The following is an 18,292-nucleotide window of genomic DNA, read 5'->3' on the forward strand; positions in this document are numbered from 1 at the left end:
AAGATTTACTCAATCTCATTTTGATCTCACTGATCTTTTTGATTGACAGTTTGACTGGAACCTAAACGGAGATAAAACAGTAGGTTACATTTGTGATCATGTGCTGATGTCACCTAAAACAATACAGAACAGTTTGTGTAGGAGCTTTGACCATAACACTCCAGTATCTGCTGAGCAGAAACTGTGTTCTGCTCTGGTTCCTCTTCAGCTTACACATCTACAGTATAACTTTTTATTCCTATAGTGAAAACTCACCAAACTTTGCATGCATAAAGGGTCTGCGGCTAATTGCTTTTTGTGCAATTACAGCAGGGATGGGATGTATGGTCGCCTAGCAACTAGCGGTTACATTTGCAATATTCTAAACGTTAGCTTCGCCTTCCTGTCTGAGCTAGAGATTTGACATTTTGCATGAGAGTCTCTCTCCTACTGGGGAACAAATTTGCCTCAAGGACCCATTAGTTCCTCCATGTTTTTTTTGTATTTGACATTTTAGGTAGAATTAAGTACTGGGCTATACTTTTTCATAAAACACTTGTTCAATAGATCTGAGGGTTTTACATATCATCCTGTGTTTTCAGAAGTACCATTTAAAGAGATTTAGTTTCTAGATCCATGAAAACACAAAATCCAGTCTCAAACCCAATTCAGGTCCATATGTTTATACTCTTTTATCTGCTGTATTTTCATCATTCCTGTTTGCAGCTAGTGTAGATTGGTTGTTTTTGGTCAATCCAAAATGGTTGACATGCTCGAGAGAGAAGAAAACAGACTGAAAATAACTGAGTCGAAATGTTGTTTTTGAAGCAATACATTAACACGAGACAAAAGCAGAACAGCATCCATTCAAAGAACATCAGCTCTAAAGGAGCACACTAAAACCTCAGCAGCATAAAATATTCACCGTCCTTCTGAAGTTGGATGTAATTTTATATTAGTGAGGGATAAGCAAAACCAGTGCCGCTGGGCCATCGCAGTCAGTCCTCCCGTACCCCCCCATAAAACAGGCATCCCACTCACAGTTTTCATATCTGCCTCACAGACAAGATTTATGGCGACATCAAATCTTCCCTTACGCAACACAGACGGCCCCCAGCCCAAGATGTGTACCCATCTCCCCCACCATCCCAGCCAATAAGCCACCGTCCCCCCACTTCCAAAAGCTCCCCTCCTCAACCCCCCCTCCCCACCGGACCCCTTCCTGTCCCTCACTCATAATGGACCCAGCTGCCAGTCAGCGCAGGCTTTATTAACCCCTTGCCTTCTGACACTCATTTCATTGTGGCTGGAGGTCAACAGCTGATTAGAACACCAGTGAGGCGGCACTCTACACATGACCTTCGACCCCGGCAGCCTCTCCGTTTGGGCAGCGGGCCAATAGGAGGCAGCGCGGCCTCCCCTGTTGCCATGGAGACATAGCCTGCCAAAGCGCAGATGGCTCAGCATGGGTGGAGTGGGTGGAGAGAGAGAGAGCAGACAATGGAGGATGGAGCGCATAAGTGAGAGGAGGGAAACAGATACGTATGCAGTGGCAGAAAGGCCAGTAGAGGGAGTGTGAGAGCCTGCGAGCATCTAATAACAGAAACACAATGAGAGATGCAGTACTAAATGTAGTACAGATAAAAGCTTCTGACAGCATGCATGTGTTCCCATGTCATATAAGTGTTTTTATAGTTTCAGGTTGAGTTTTTATTTACTTTTTATATTTAAAACATTTCTGTTCTTGCTGTATAAGGATCAAACGATTCAAAACATTTATAAGATGCAATTTAACTTTAGGTTTTTTTACACCCCGTTCACACTTCTTTTAGTATTCCAGAGAACAAAATTGTTCATTTTGGGATTGTTAAGTCAGACGAGTTTGAATGTTAACTATAGCAAGATTTGGCAACACTAAGTGAACACTGTGTCTGACAAGCTAAAGAGGTTTTGCAAAACAAATTTGATTTAGGAGGGATCGACCTTAAGAAAAAAAACACTACCATTCAGTCAATTTGGCCTGATCTCCAGGAGAAAAACACTGGTGTAAAAAATTCACTGCTCCATGAACATGCATTCAAGCGCACAACGTGCCAACTGAAAATGATCCATTTGCCAGAAAAAAACACATCTGAGCCCTCTTCATGCTCATTTTATAACAGAACTATTTAGAAGCAGTACGCCGTAAAGACTCTCACCTTATGTCACAAATCTGTATTTGTAAATTTTGAAGACAAGACAATAAATCAGTTTGCACTGGGCTGGTCTCCGAATAAAACGACCGTGGAAGCATAGTAGGAAAAATGACAATGGTAGTCAAAAGTGCCAAAGAGCTGTTTGCTTTCCTACATTCTTCAAAATATCTTATTTTGTGTTCAATAGAACAAATACATTTACAAAGCAATTTTTCCTACTGTGGTAGTCAATGGTGGCAAAGATCTGTTATGTCACAAGCATTCTGTTTTTATCAGAACAAAGAAATGTATAAGAATTGGAAAAACTTGAGGGTAAATGAAGACAGAACTGTTGAACTGTTCCTTTAAGCAACAAAAAACACAACGTGTTCAATATTGTAGTCATGACTAAAACAGCAGAGCGCTTTAAACGTGACTGAGTTCAAAATATAAGACAGTCTTGAGTGCCATAATGGTTTGAATAAAATTTTTGGTATATGTTTTACAATTCTAAACACTCCAAGAGCGTCAACATTTTAAAAGTGGGTAACTGAACAGAAGGTAGGAAAGCTTCTCAGGCAGATCGGGCAGCAAAAGGTACAGGCCATTGGGGGGGGCATCATCAGCTGGAACCAATGCTGCATGAAGAGACAAATCGCACCCATATGCTTTTCCTATTTCTCTGGCTCCCAAGAGGCGTGCGCCCCTTTTTCATCCACTGGGCTCCAACACGGACTATGTGTCTGTATAAGTGAGTATGTGTGTGCTCGCGTGTGCGTGAACAAATAATCATTCCAATCTATTAAAACAAGCATTTTCGTTGTGAACAGTGAGGTCTTCATTGGTGAGTGTGTGCCTGTGTCCAGTAAGATCTATCCTTCAGAATCAGTTGCCGAGATACCAAATGTACCATACCACAAGAAAAGATATTGAATATTGTGTTCAGCATTCGATCAGAATGGAGCACTAAGCCAAGAGCGCAGCGTGATAAAGACACACCGCACCGTTCATTTGGACCCAGAAAAGGTAGCTGCAGAAACCTTTCGTATCGGCACAAAAGCGGGCGAGATATGTCGGATGTGATGTATGTGCAGAACAAGAGAGGACGCAGGGACAGTCAAGGTTATCTCATCAATAGTCAAATGTGTCTCACGCGACACCGTCTGAGCACGGCTCCTACGACACAGTGTGGTATAGAGAACACTAATTTCATTTCAGACAGACATCCGATCTGAGGGAATGAGAGAACCCGAAAGGGAAACGGCATGAAAAACGAAGTACGATCATACACGAGGGATGGGGGGGAGGGTTTCGAGGAAGAAAATGAGCCTACAGGGGTAGATTAGTAGCTGCAAGAACAACAGTCAGCTTCTATTGTTCCAACAGGCTTCGCTTCGACGGCAAGGGTGGGGTTGTCGGCATGAACCGCATGCGGGTTTCTATCATGTTGCACCACCGAGAGCAAGAAACCTCAATTCCGGATGAGAAAATGGTGTTTCGCAATTATAAAAAAATAAAATGCATAATGCAGAAGGAAGGTTCGCAGTCTACTCCGACAGGCTTTGAACCTCATCGCGCTCGGATTTGGAACCGCCCTACTCTAAGCTGTCTGAAAGACAAGCAGAATTACTATTTCATGTGTAAGATGGCGTTGTAGCTTTGTAGGAATTATTTCGCCTGGTGTGGATTCACAGGTTACCACAGGTAGAATTTCTAACAATATTTGGGGGGGAAATGATGTGTCAACCCCTAAGACTGAATCTCAAAACACCCACAACATGGCTAATGCCATCAATCCACATCACAACCGAGAAAACGTGGCGTTATTCATATCAACAAGCTCAACCCTTTCTTAATCTTTATAATCTATTAAATATGTTTTGAACAGAAACTCGTAGCTTGGAAACTTTTTGGACGCCCATTGTTAAATTAAAAATCTTTGTGAAAACAGGTCCAGAGGTGCGAGTATTCCATTAGCCGAGTCTGCAGTCAACACAATCAACCTTTGTTCTGTACATAAATATGAACTAGCGTGTTAGTTCGTATCACCAGAGGGTCTTTAGATGGGTCACTTCATGCATGGAGGTGAAAGAAATGAAAAGATGCCGTCGAGATACCTTTTGATATTCGTCCTTTGAGTGCGACGCCTGGTCAAGCTGCTCGTGCGTGTATGCGTAGATGGCCGATCGATAGGTCGTACCGACGTCGTTGCCCTGGCGCATTCCTATCGAAGAAAGGGCAGGGCTGTGTTAGCGTTAAAACATTTCTGGAGACATTGTTTGCTGTTTGAAGGAATAAGAACTGATTACAAATATGCGGTCATTATTCACTCACGAATGGTTAATGTAAAATATGAATACTGGTTCGAGGTAACGGACCTTTAATCTTTACCTCCACTGAATTCACACACTTGTTAAAACACCACTTTTGAATACAGATTCAACCTTCCAGAAATGTCAGCTTTTGTGTTCCACAGAAAATAAAAGCATCCAGGTAGTTGTGAATGGCATGAATGTGAATAAATAATGACAGAATTTACATTTTGGGGAGAACAGATCTTTTCCTTTATATGCAAAGTCTTTTTTCTGAACTCTGAATAGACATCTGAGAAGTATAGCAAGGCATTTGATGTAATCATGTGATGTAATCATGCAGCACAGTCACTGACAAGATCTCTGGGTACGAAATTAGCTTCTATTGGCGCTTAGACTCTTGGGAAACAAACTCCCAATCAGGCAGCGGTGAGCCTATCTCAAATCTTGGGGAAGGGTGCAATTTTAATTAAAGCTCTGCTCCATCTGATCTTCATCCAGATCTGACTTTATAGCTGCTGCTTTATGAGCAGACTTTGCGCTGTACTGTATTGGACCGGACTGATTCGTCTTGGTCTATGTGATTTGTTTGAGAGCAAAAGTAAACATGACAACATGATGGTTTTACATAACACAACCATTCTCACATTTACAACCAGGTGCTCTTATTAAGACATCGGTATCAATAGCTGAAGCAGGAGGAAGATTCTTTGATTATTTAAGATTAAAATGTGATGTTACATTCAAAACATGTGCCCTCTTATCGTAACCTAAAACCTTTACAGATTGTTTCATTGGACGCACATGCCTGTTCTAAGGTTAACTATTGGTCAGTGTTTGGTTATAAATAACCGATTATTTTGTATTTAATTTATATCAATATTTTATTGTGTATTAATTGTACTAAATGAAATTAAAACTACTCAACAGTTATTGATTCTTTGCGGAGGTCTACCAGAAGTAAAATTTGGCCCGTGCAATGTACATTTATGTTTTTGCCGCTGAAAAGCAGATGTGTCCTTCTTATTGACATCATATAGTAAAAAATTCAGTCATCAGAAGGTTAATTATTAATAAAATAGTTTTTTCCTGGTCATGTGATCTCAGCATAACGGCCTCCACGAGGGGGCTCACCTTTACGTACAATAAAATAGCTTTCTAGGAGTCTTTTTTTAAGAAAAACATATTGATTTTAGTAAAGCTGAAGTCAATCAAAGAATGAGATGAGCACTAGTTATCACCGCAGACACAATCAGACTGTTATACAAGGTATCTGGATGAGTCTGAATGTGATTGGATGACTGAGACACTTTAATCGCTGCCCTGAATCCTCTGGTCATGATTGCAGCCACTCCAGCTGTTGCCTCTTCTGACTGTGAATTCATAATGGACCTCTCATGCCTGGAACTTAAGAATGTACTGTATGTGTTAAAAGCTGCACTTTCTGCATGCTTTTAAATGGCTTTTAGCACTTTGGTTTTCTTTATTAAATCTGTATAATAAAAATGCATATGCACTGTTTAAGGGCACGTTTTAAATATGAAAATCTACTCTTAAATGAAGATTATTTAAACTGAATTGGAAAGGAAATACAATTTTAACTTGATTTACAACACTAAATAAAGAAGAAAAGTTCACTAATAAAGAATACAACTAGTCAAGGTATGGCACTGAATTAAAAACTGAATTTTTTGGTGATGAGAAACGTTACCTTGTGTGGGATTGTGGCTTTCCCAGAATACCTTGAGCAACTGGGCTAAACTGATTTTCTCTGCCTCGTACACCACGCGAACCACCTCTGAGTGTCCTGTTTTACCTGTGAGTAAAAGAAGCAGAGGTGACCGTGTAAACATCATCAGTGAAGACTCACACGAGTGGTGGCCTGCGTTCCCATTCCAGTGAGGTCACAACAGGTCATCGACTCTCTCTAGTGGTGGGTCAGTCCTCGATAGTGATTAATTTTACAGGATGCATCTTTTGACCCTATCATGAGAACACGGGGGCAGTCGATCTACCCGTGCTCATAGACTCAGCTGGATGTTTTCTACAAACTGAAAAATAATTGCAACCTCACGAAAATCACGTAGAGAGGGAAAGGGCACAGGAAAATGAGAAATTGTTGAAATGACTCACTTCGGGTCAGCAAGCATGGAGAAATTGTGTAATAAACAGGGATTATACTGTTCATTATAATGTATTATAAGATCCTATGAAATGTAAACCCAGGAGTATTAACAGGGGACACATCCACCAATACACTATAGCTTGAATGCATTGTTATTCACTTTGGATAAAAACATGTATTAATACAAATGTATAAATGCAAAAGTAAACTTCAAATGCGTGTGTTCATGCCTTTATGGGAAAACATCAATGTTAAATTAACGTCTTTTGTTGATTCGCTTTTGATCACATGAGAACAGCATCTGATCCTTGAAATTGCAAATAATGAGAAACCATTTTAAATCCTATTGTAAAAGAATCATGTGCATGTGTCTCTGTGTTTGCGTTCATTTCAGAGCCACACATTCAGCACCTGCGCTGAATGTATCTCCTAGCTATTTTTATATACTGTATATATATTTTTCTACAGTTTATGATTCAAGCTGCAGCAAATGAATCCACGAACAGCTGCGACCGGCACCCCAAAACTGAAAACGCGAGGCCCTAATTCTATATCTCCCATCATTAATTCATTACCCAAGAACTCTGCTTAATAATCTCTGCCTCAGTCTTATGGGGAGACCACCCTCTACGTTATCTCCAGTAAATCTATATTGCTTTCATATTAAAAAAGTAATAAAGGACTAACCTGTGGGGTTATTTTCATTACCAGGCAAGACAGCAGAGGGGTAGTAACATTAAGAGAGCTGAGATATAGAAAACCAAAGCGGGGCCATTGCCCATGCACTCAATTCACAGAGCATAGGACGACATTTGACTGATATAATTTTAAATGTAAATAAGCATTTTGTGACCGGCTCAAAAAAGAAATACCCCTATAATAATATAAAGATTACAACCCGTTCAAAAATACTTAACTTCAGTCCAATTAACACAAAAATTACGGATAAATATTCCGTATAATTTATTCATAGTCAGACTGCATATGGAAATCCATAATTGGAGAGGTTTTGTAGGACAGACAACACGCATGCACTGCATAAAACCGCAAATGCTAAAAAGCCGAACTGTACGTTTTCTGCACTCATGGAGACCTTTGTCAGTGTTTTATGCAAATATTCATACATCCAGCGTTAAAACAACAGCGTTCTAATGGAAGCGTAAGTGCGGCAGGGTAATCCTTAAACTGTGTTATGCATGTTGGCTTATGAAAGAGTAATGAACTCAGTGAACCCGCTCTCACATCCCCCCGCTCCTCTCTTCACACGCAACCCTCTGCATTTCTCTTTTTCTTCCACTGCGTAGCTTTCATCCCTTCTTAGTTTCCTCTTTGAACTATCTTTTTCTTGCATCTTTCAGCTCAAACCCCCCCAATTTTCTGGTGTAATACCCGCACCCTTCCTCCCTTCCTGCTCTAGGCGGTGAAGGTCGAACACGGGCAGACATCTTGCTGCAGCCTTCAGACTCATGTCAGAGACAGAATATGAGAAGACGGGCCAGTCGTATAAAAGGAAAAGAACGATTTGTAACCATTAAAAATATCTCAGCTGTAGGAAGGGAAAGCACCATTTTGATCGAGACCTTTTTTGCTTTTTAGCATACAATTTTATGGCATGATTTGAGCCAAAAAGGAAACATTGAGGATGTCAGAAGATGTTGCTCTTTGTCTATTCAAACATATCCACACATAAAATACAGCAGCGTTGAGGAATCAAGATGGCTGCCGATTGAAAGGGACTTCCTCTTGAGGGCTTCAATAAACGCTGTGGAAACTCCAATCCTGTGATATTCAGAGGTAATGGTTATGTGCAATCCTGCAAGGCGTGAAAGGCACGTACGCGCCATCATCTCACGCTGTCTCTGCGAAAATGCTCTCACAAAATGGTTGAAAAGTACAACCCTGGGCTGCTTCAGTTTTAAGATGTTATTTTCTGTAATTATTTGTGTCAGTGGCTTTATCTTTAGTGCATTTCTCCGCATGGTGAATGTGTCTGTACCCTTTAATCCCCTGTTGACACAAGCTCCTGTACAGACAGCGCTGAGATTAACAGAGAGAGAATGAATGCATAGACAAAAGAGAGAGAACATTGAAGGATCAGCGAGGTTGATGGCACCCCCCTCCTCCTGTGTATGATTCTATTGCTCCAGAGGAAGCATTTTAAGGCATCATGGGCACAATTGGGATTTTCAAGAGAAAGAAATTTTTTGTTAGGAACCCTTTGACTACCGTAGTAGGAAAGATTGCAATGGTAATCAAAAGTGCCCCAGAACTGTATGCTAACTGTTTGTTTCTAAATTCTTCAAAATATCAACAGAACAAAGACATTTATATAACAATTTTGCCTACTATGTCAGTCGATGGTGGCCAAGAACTGTCTGATTATACGCATTTTTCCAAATATCCTTTTTTTATACAGATTTGGAACCACTCGAGGGTGAGTAACTGATGACAGATTCATTTTGGGGGGAACTGTTCCTTTAAGAGTGACAATTTCAGTCAGTTTTAGCACAAAGCTAATGATCATCACATAGACAAAGCGTGGCACCATTAGACATCCAGATCTTTACAAATATCTAAGGGCACAACAATAACTAAAAAGCAGCCCTCTACTTAATTTAAAGGGATGTCACCATTCAAACCCTGTGAACATGCATACGATAACCGGAGTGCTGGCAACCATTTCAGCACCGGACCAATGGACAGCTCCCCCTGATCAGTGTCTGTACATGAGCACGGCTTTCAGCCTCAGACCACATGCTGAATCATCACACCCAACCATACAACATAACTGACTCTCAAAATGTAACCATTGTAAAACAAAGATGGAATAAAAATATGAATGCCCTGCAGTGAAATGTGTGCGCTTGCATCTTCTCTTCTGCAGTGAGGAATAGCAAAGCATAGCACCCTGTGAGAGATCATTAGCGCAATTTCACTTGATAGGAAATCGTTGTGACTGAACTTGAGCTTCAGAGGAACACAGAAAAAACTCGGAGATCAAAGAGCGAGCCTGTCGTGCGCCTTCAGACTGAAGTAAACTGCGTTCGTGAGTTTGACGAAAAGTTCTGCTTTTCCTCACTCTAGATGTCAGGACATGAGCGCAGAGGCTCTGTTCCAAAAATTTGCAGCAACCTAACTGAAATTTCCCTAGGCTTGTTGCATTGATTTCTGGGTCATCTGCTCTTTAAAGAATATTTTTTTTGTCCCAAATCATATTTTATAATCTATGTATTTTTGACGGAATGCAATTGCAAAGGAATATAAATGAATTGGTTGCAGATCTATATTTTGTAATCTGCCCTTGTCACCATTTTGCATAGAGGATTAACGTATATTTCTCTTTTGTAACAGAAAAGGAGATAATATTCTAAAACCCAAATCATGCAAAGCAGGATAAGTAAGAGGAGGCTAGGATTGAAAATAATAGGCGAACAGCTGGCGCAGCTGGCGTAATTCCACCCATGTCAAAAACGCCCATCTTGATGATCGCATTTAGCTGTGTGATGAGTTTTCGAATAGCCAAATCTGTACAGACTGTATATTATTGAGTCATTTGATAACTGATAGATGAGCAAGATGGATCTTCAATATGACTACAGTATATATAAGAATATATAAAAGCAATCTGGAAGTATGTAGATGTCAGAGAAGGCAAATCATGACTGGGTTTGTTAAAACTATGATTTAAGATGGTAAGGGAACAATTTTTATATATACAAAAGGTAAAACTACTAAATCGCATTCTTAACCGGCCGAAGTACAGTATAGTATATGGCCTTTCACAGTATGTAGCTCTGGAAAAAAAATTCAGAAGGAATTTTGTCAGTAAAAAACCCCAAAATGACAGGAAATAATCTTCCTTACGTTCTTATGATGCTTGTAATCAGACTTTTGTCGATAGAAATCTCTCTCAAATCTTTCTTTCACCAAGCGTATGTGTCATAGTCCCTAGTGCTCCCTATCACTTCTGGATTACCCTGGATTTAACTTGCCACATCCTCACTAATTCTTTCCTCAGTCTCGGATATCCCTCTTGATGTTTCTCAGGCTACTATTCCTCTTACTACCATCACTTGGCTGTCATCAGTCACCACCTTCGTTGTCTTAGTCCCAACATCCAATTTAATAAGATTTAACCATCCATATACATATGCTTTTTTTTCAAGGTCATGAAGGTTTGCCATATATCTCATGACATTTACTATATATGGAGATTTAACAATCATTTCAACATGGTCAGCACGGAGGTATTATCAATACATGCATAATTTATGATGCTCGAAATGCTAACAGCATGCTTTATGGGAATGGTGCTCCACAGACGAAAATGGATAAATAAAAAATAGTCAGCTATGAGATCTACTCAGATCAAGTGTGTTTGACACACGAGTTTGCAATTTGGTTAAACTTAAGGGTAAATCATGGACTTACCAGTGCACACTTCTTCATAGGTAGGGTTTGGGGTGTAACCCCCAGAGTAGCCCACTTGTGTAGAGTAGACCCCTTTCTGTTTCCAAAACTTCCTCTCTGCCCCCCAGAAACAGCCCATACCTGTGAAAAAAAATACTTAAACTCCATTTGATGCTTGTGCTATATTCATTCTTGTGAAGTCATAAGACAATTCCGAGTGAGGACCAGACTGAAATGTAAGTTAAAATACTCACTTGGTACATGACATCTTTAAAACTACTTCAATCGCCACAGAGGTAAAATTTCTCAGTGTATTTGTTTTTCTTACAAAATACATTTTCTTTCTGTTGTGCATGTGTGTTTGTGTTTGTGTGTGACCCAGCTTCCTCTAGCACTCTCCCAACAGAGTTAAATCATTCCCTAAAATTCAAAGCTTCGTATTTTAGCGTCAAATTTACAGTCCCATAAAACTAAAGACTCCTCCTTCACACATTTATCCTGGAACAATAAAAACATATCAACCACCATAAAACTAACACCCACTGTAAGCATTTATTACCAAATAATACTTTCCCCTCTATAACAGTAAAAATAAATTAGAGGGTAACTAGTATATTGTTATCTACCACAACGTCCCACGGGTGGAGAATAATTCAATTGCAAAAAAAGACATTCTCCACTGTCTGCTTGACCAGATTTCTCTGATTTACAAGCTGCCGTGGAAAGGCGAGCATAAGGCGTGATATGGAGAATCTAGAACCTGGAGCTCAATTACATCAGCCCGAGGGACGCACAGACGCTATAACATCGAGCTTTTGCAAAAGGACGTGCGTATGCATTTTCATAGTCAAAGGTACACGTTTTTCTTCTTCGCTCTCAAATATCACACTCATTGAATAGTATTATATTTGTATACAAGGCCCTTGCGATAACAGCCATTTAATTTCTGTCTGCCATAATGAATTACACATTTTCAGCCCTAATATAGAAAAAAAGAGGCTGAACAAATGCATTTATTAAAGAGATCCTAATCACGCTGCAATTAATCGCCGCATCCCTCCCCTTTATTTTCCTCCTCCCTTTTTTCAGTTTTGGTTTCGCACGTCTTGGAGGTGATGGGGGGGACTAATTACCTTCCACTGCTGGTCGCCATTGCTGGATCTACCCCCACACGCAATGACACACTTCATACTCTCTCCCCCAACACATCTCCCATCTCCACACACACACACGGACATGTCTCGGCTCGGATCACTTACCAAATAAGACCATCTGCAATCCCTCTGGGAATGGAGCCACTGTCCTGTTACCGTTCACATCGTGCTTGGCTGCAGGACACAGGGGGAAACAATGGAGAGAATGCCCTTATAAATCAACACAATGTCAACAGGATTTCATAATGCACTTTTCCCAAAGCAAGATCGCACACCTCACTGTACGGAGGATAGTCTCAGGGGGTTAGCGCGATGTTTCTCCGCAGCTCATTAAGTATAACACATACGTTCTGGGTTGATTCTGCTATCGCTTCACGTTGGGAGCATCAGGAATAGGGTCGGGTGGGAAGAGGACAACGGGAAGGTTACAAGAGCACAGTCATTCAGAAAACAGAACAAGGTCGAATGACGGTCAACTTCTTTTATCGTTTTCTACAAGCTGTCTGGAAGCCAAGATACATCAGATGAATCGTCTGCTATTTTTTAAAGAGACCGTGATTGGCCTTAAAAATTAAAGGGACAGTTCACCCAAAAATGAAATATTTTGTCATTATTTACTCACCCTCAGGTTGCGTTAATGTCTTTGTTCGGTTGAACACAAAGGAGAATATTTGCAGGAATGTCAGTAACTAAACAGATCTCATTCCCCATTGACTCTTATAGTACGGAAAATTAATACTTTGAGTCTATGGGGGACAAGATCTGTTTGGTTACTGACATTCTTTCAAATGTTTAGCAGAACAAAGACATTTTTACAGGTTTGGACAATCTGACTGTGAGTAAATGATGACAGATTTTTTTTTTCCGGTGAAATATACCTTTAAGGAGTATCCGTGCTTTACGTAACATAAATCATGTAAAATTACAAAAAAATTAAAATGATAGAATATATGATTTTTTTTCTTCATTTTGAGCACAAAAAGAAGATCATTTGAAGAATGTTGGTAACCGAACCACAGCGGTACCCATTGACTCCCATTAACTTACATATTTTTGTGTAGCTTTTACATCTCATCCTGTTTTAAATAAACACTGTAAGTACACTAAGGTTTGCAGTGCAATGCAAAAATTGAAATTTGTTTTCAACAAGACCAAGCTGAGTGCTAGCTGACCGCTCTCACAGACCATCATTTCAAGTTCATTTCAGATGTCTGAATTGGCGAGTTGTTTATTTGTAATTAGTCTGTCTATTTTCAGCAGATTGATACTTTCGTGTCAATTTGCAGACCGGCTGCAAGCAAAGACGGCCATGATAGCACTGATGGGCCACATTGATTTACACACCATTTTATCTAACGTTTTACAACATTTGTTTAGCGTCGTTTTCATTCCGTCGATTATTCTTTCATCTGCATTATCTTGAGAGGACACCGCCTCTCTTGTATCCTGGGAGAATGCCCCTGAGACGAGGTAAATGTCACCTGGCTGGATTAATGTATGTCAATGCGACGTTTCATCGTGTGACAGGGATACAGATGGGCAGAGGAGCGGTTAAGACCACCGCGTGGGTTAGAATAAATGGAGGGTACCGAGTTCAACATCTGGGCGCAGTCATGCGGTTTATTCTGAATGCATGTACTGTATGAGTATGTTGCCATGGCAGCAGGGCATGCCAATACATTCAGAGTGATGGCAGAGCCACAGCCATGGCGTACAGAATCTTTCTAACTCACTCATGGCTACACTATTTCAAAGTGTGAGATTGAACTTCTTTCAATCATCCATTATGTTACACAAACAATGTTTTCAAGAACAATTCAAAATGGGAAAAGTTGTTGTTTAAATAAAGAAATGTTTAGTGTGTTGTTGTGTCGGTGTGTATTCACTGCCATTTAATAATCACATCCTCTGTTTATGTGTGAACATGTAAAACATGTCTGCGTCCAAGGACAGCGACTTGTCTAATAACGGCTTCCTGAAACTGTGTTAAATGAAAACAGAAAAAATAACCAAATTGGGGGCAAAACAGAGTGAAAATCTTCTTTTGGCACAGTAAACCTCTCCGTTTTAGAATTTTAATGGCACTCAAACAGCACAGTGAATGGACAGGCTTTCGGTGGAAGCCAGAGATTTAATTTAATCTTTGTAAGTGGACTGAGGAGAAGCATTATAATAGACTTCATTAAATCACTTTTACATTCTGACTGCCAGTGCTGATCTGTTTTAGCACCGCGCTGTTCAACACTCTCACAGGCTAAAGTATATGCGTGTACATCTTTGTGCATTCCTCATTTGGCCCGTGCAAATGTGTTGGCAAACCAAAGACTTACTGCAGGAACGTTTGATATGTAACTGAAAAGTATGAGCATTCCGACTAAAATGTAATTTCTACCGAATGTCAGAGATGTATTATTGTACATGGAATTCTGTGGTGGAAATACAGACATTTTCTTGCCGTCTTGCTAGATTTTCTCACTATTTTCCTAGTTTGACAGAATAACAGCTTGACTAGAAATGGCCTTAATGTGTCTGTTTTCTTTATAAGTCATCGTGTGTCATTTTTTAAACTCTTTACCGACACTTTCGTTTCCTTGGCAACCATATAAACTTTATTTTGATCAAAGGAAATTTTGTTTAGATTATAGAGCATTTTGCAAGATCTACTGTAAACAACACATGGTCCAGAAACACTTCCTGTTTTAGTTTCTCAACACTACACAAAGGTTAACACAAAATACAACTAATAGAACATTTAAAACTGAATCAAACATTAAATGAAGATATTAAAAGTTTGATTAATGTGAAATTCTACTTTCTTATGTACAGAATGTTCATATATATATATATATATATATATATATGTGTGTGTGTATAAATATGTATGTGTATATACAGTATATGAATGTGTGTATATATATATAAATATATATATATATATAAATAACTTAAACAGGAAGGGCATCAGGACCTGTGTTTTTTCATCTTTCAAAATGGTATATAGACCGTTTCACCAGCAACAACAAAAACAAAAAGGATGTTATCCCACTGCTATTATATGGCCCAAACTGAAATTCCAGTAGACTGCGATAGACGGTAGAAAGTATCCATTTTTTTTGTTTATTTTTATGTAATTTAATACAAATAATATATAATCCAATATTAATTTATATTACAACAAATGAAATAGAAAATAAATTGTTACATGATAACCAAGGTTGACTGGAACTTCGGTCCAGTGGGTGCTTCTGATGAAACCGTCTATAAAAGCTTTTAAAATGTAAGAAATAATGTATTGGGAAATAAAGCAATTCTCTCTATGCTCTCGACACTACTCAACACTCTCTTGCTTATCGAGTTGACTTTTTTTGAGACTTTGGGGGCGGGACAATGGGAGATTTCTCCCCTTCTTTAACTGGTCACTTATAACATGCGTTTAGGGACTGAATAAACGCCATAAAATTGTACCCCAGGGACATACAGTAAAGGTTTCTATAGTTTAAAAAAACACCCAGTGGGCAGCGAGCCATTCTGAACATACCCCATAAGTTGCTCAGGGACTGTCTGCAGTGCGCCGAGATGGAATGGTATAGACGTATTGATCTGCAGGACATCACGCCAAGAAAAGTAGCTCAGAAAAGCCTTACAAAAATTAACGGCGAGGGTTGAGGGGCGGATCGCTGGCTGCACTTTTGACTTTTATCGTGAGAGGAGAGACCAGGTCACTGCCCACGCTGAGTTAGAGAGCATTCTATTACCCTCTCACCATGCTTCTGCTCTCTAATGGCCAGCACTCACCTCAGCTGTATTTCACCGCTAAAGCTCAACCCATTCTATCATGTTGAATCCAAAGCACTCAGCTCTCTGTGGATGTCCGAGCTGATGTTTGCAATGACAAAACCTTGTAGGCAGATTTTAATAGATTTAAAAACCCATCGTTGGGTTGTTTCAACCCATAGGTTGGTCAAATATGGAGATTTTCTAGTTTCTTTTAAAGGTCCAAGGTGTATTTTTTGGATCTACTGACAGTGATGCAATAAAATATACATAATGTATGTCTTCAGAGGTGTATAAGACCTTATATAATAAAGCGTTATGTTTTTATTACCTTATTATAAGCTATTTCTATCTACATACAGCTGCATTTTGTTTCTACAGTAGCCCTAAACGGACAAACTCCTTTACAGAGGGCATTTCGAAAATACATTATCTCCTTTGGCAAAGAAGTGAAAATATGAGGACATCGTAGTTCTGTGTCATCCGCCGAATTGCTTCAAAAGGGAGGGATGGAGTGAGCCGATGATTGCATAAATGCGCTCTCACCCCTAGATGCCGTTAAATTTCATTCACTGGACCTTTAAACTAACAGTTGGGTCCGTTCATATTTTTCCCAACCAATAGTCAAAATTGAGTGCTGCCTACTTTCTCTTATGTTCTTGTTCGTATGAAATAACCAACTAAAGTAAAAATGTCTCCAAATTGTCTAGGGTTCAATTTTAATTCTAGAAAAAAAAATTGCTTAAAAATAGCTTGATCTCTTTGTATATATAACAAGAAAAAGGCTAGTTTGGTTCCATTTCACTGGACTTCATATAAACATTAAGCATTATGGAGAAGCAAGCTGCGCTGACCCCATCATAATATCTAACCATAAGCCCGGGAGAGATACGACTTTGGGATGACAGGAAAACGGACTCAAAGCCCACCGTGTTCCTCCTGCCTCGCTGCAGCGGGCAAAAAAGAACAACCGTACCGAGGCCTTTTCTCTGCCGTAGCTAATGCCCACCTACCACATCTCTCCACTTTCATTATCTTAACACAGAGCCGGTAATTGGTGCCTTTCTGGAACAACAGAAGCATATTCATTAATGGTCGGACACCCCCCACAGTCAGATAAACAATCTAAATGTAAATGTCAGCAGGCAAAGACAATGAGTCAAGACAGAATATTAATGACTTAAATCTAAGCGTGAAGCGGCACGCTTTTTCTCCGCCGAAGAGGTTGGTGGAAAAGAAACAACGGAGGGGTGGGGGAGCAGAGGGGTGCACTAGGAAACATTCCACCCCCCAATACACTGCCATGTGCTTCTGTATTCCCAACCATACACTCTTAAATAATAAAGGTGCTTAAAAGGTTTTTCACAGCGATGCAATAGAGGAACCATTTGGGCTCCACAAAGAACCATTCAGTCAAAGGTTCTTTAAAGAACCGTCTCTTTCTTGATTTTTTGTTATCTAAAGAACCTTTTTTCGCCACAAAGGACCTTTTGTGACACCGAAAGGATCTTTAGACGGTAAAAGGGACCAAAAGGTTCTTCTATGGCATCAAATAACCTTTTAAAGCAATTTTTTAAGAGTGTAACCGTCCTTCGATTCGCCCCCCCCCCTCATCAGTGAAATTTGTGTGTATGAAAAAGAGAAAAGAAATATTTTTAAGACGTTCAACAAAATGACTAACACAAAAACATATTTTTGGCATTAGTGCATAATTATCTTTCTCTTGTCAAACAGACAGAATCAATTATTCTCAGTCAAGCTTTGGGTGCGGATGAAATCCAGTATTATGAATTCATAAAAATTTTCTTGCATCTGTTTGTCTTACGTTTTTACCTGTATAGGATTCTTTCTTCAGTAAATATTTTGAGAATTTCTAAGTGGTTTTGTGTTTGTTCAATGTACGTCAATGGGGTCCAATGTTATTTGGTTACCAACATTCCTCAAAATATCTTACTATCTGCTTGGTGAAATTTAAACAAGAACCACTTCAAAAATGTATATTTGTATCAAATAGTTAAAAATGCATGACAATTATTCATAATAATGTCATTTGCTTATTTAAAATCTCAAATTGTAAAGTCACACTGCTTCGTTGTTGGGTTGGGTTACATTAATTCTGACCTAAATAGGTCAGAAAACCAATTCAAACAAGCACAAAATAAACGTTGGTTTTTGACAATGATTTCTGAAACATTCTTATCCAAAGCAGCTCTTCATAGAAGCCCATTTTCAACCAAATTACTGACACATGAATTTAACATTCATAAGAAATGAGAATGGTAGAGGATGTACGGTCTAATGGAGAAGACGGCGCCATGACAGTACTAACCCTGAAGCAAACATGTCTGCTCACTTAGCCTCTTC

At 39.5% G+C, this 18,292-nt stretch overlaps 1 protein-coding gene across 1 annotated transcript in view; it reads right to left on the minus strand.

The window, feature by feature from the left end:
• The window catches only part of msraa (methionine sulfoxide reductase Aa), a 76,017-nt gene that overhangs the window by 29,463 nt on the left and 28,262 nt on the right, over positions 1 to 18,292 (minus strand). Inside the window, exons 2-5 of the mRNA XM_056764018.1 lie at positions 12,260 to 12,328; positions 11,022 to 11,141; positions 6,177 to 6,281; positions 4,271 to 4,377 (exon numbers count right to left, since the gene is read on the minus strand). Of these exons, the coding sequence (XP_056619996.1) occupies positions 4,271 to 4,377; positions 6,177 to 6,281; positions 11,022 to 11,141; positions 12,260 to 12,328 (401 nt within the window). The remainder of the gene's footprint in view (positions 1 to 4,270; positions 4,378 to 6,176; positions 6,282 to 11,021; positions 11,142 to 12,259; positions 12,329 to 18,292) is intronic.

This window comes from Triplophysa dalaica, chromosome 13 (assembly GCF_015846415.1).
Source record: "Triplophysa dalaica isolate WHDGS20190420 chromosome 13, ASM1584641v1, whole genome shotgun sequence".
Lineage (NCBI taxonomy): Eukaryota > Metazoa > Chordata > Actinopteri > Cypriniformes > Nemacheilidae > Triplophysa > Triplophysa dalaica.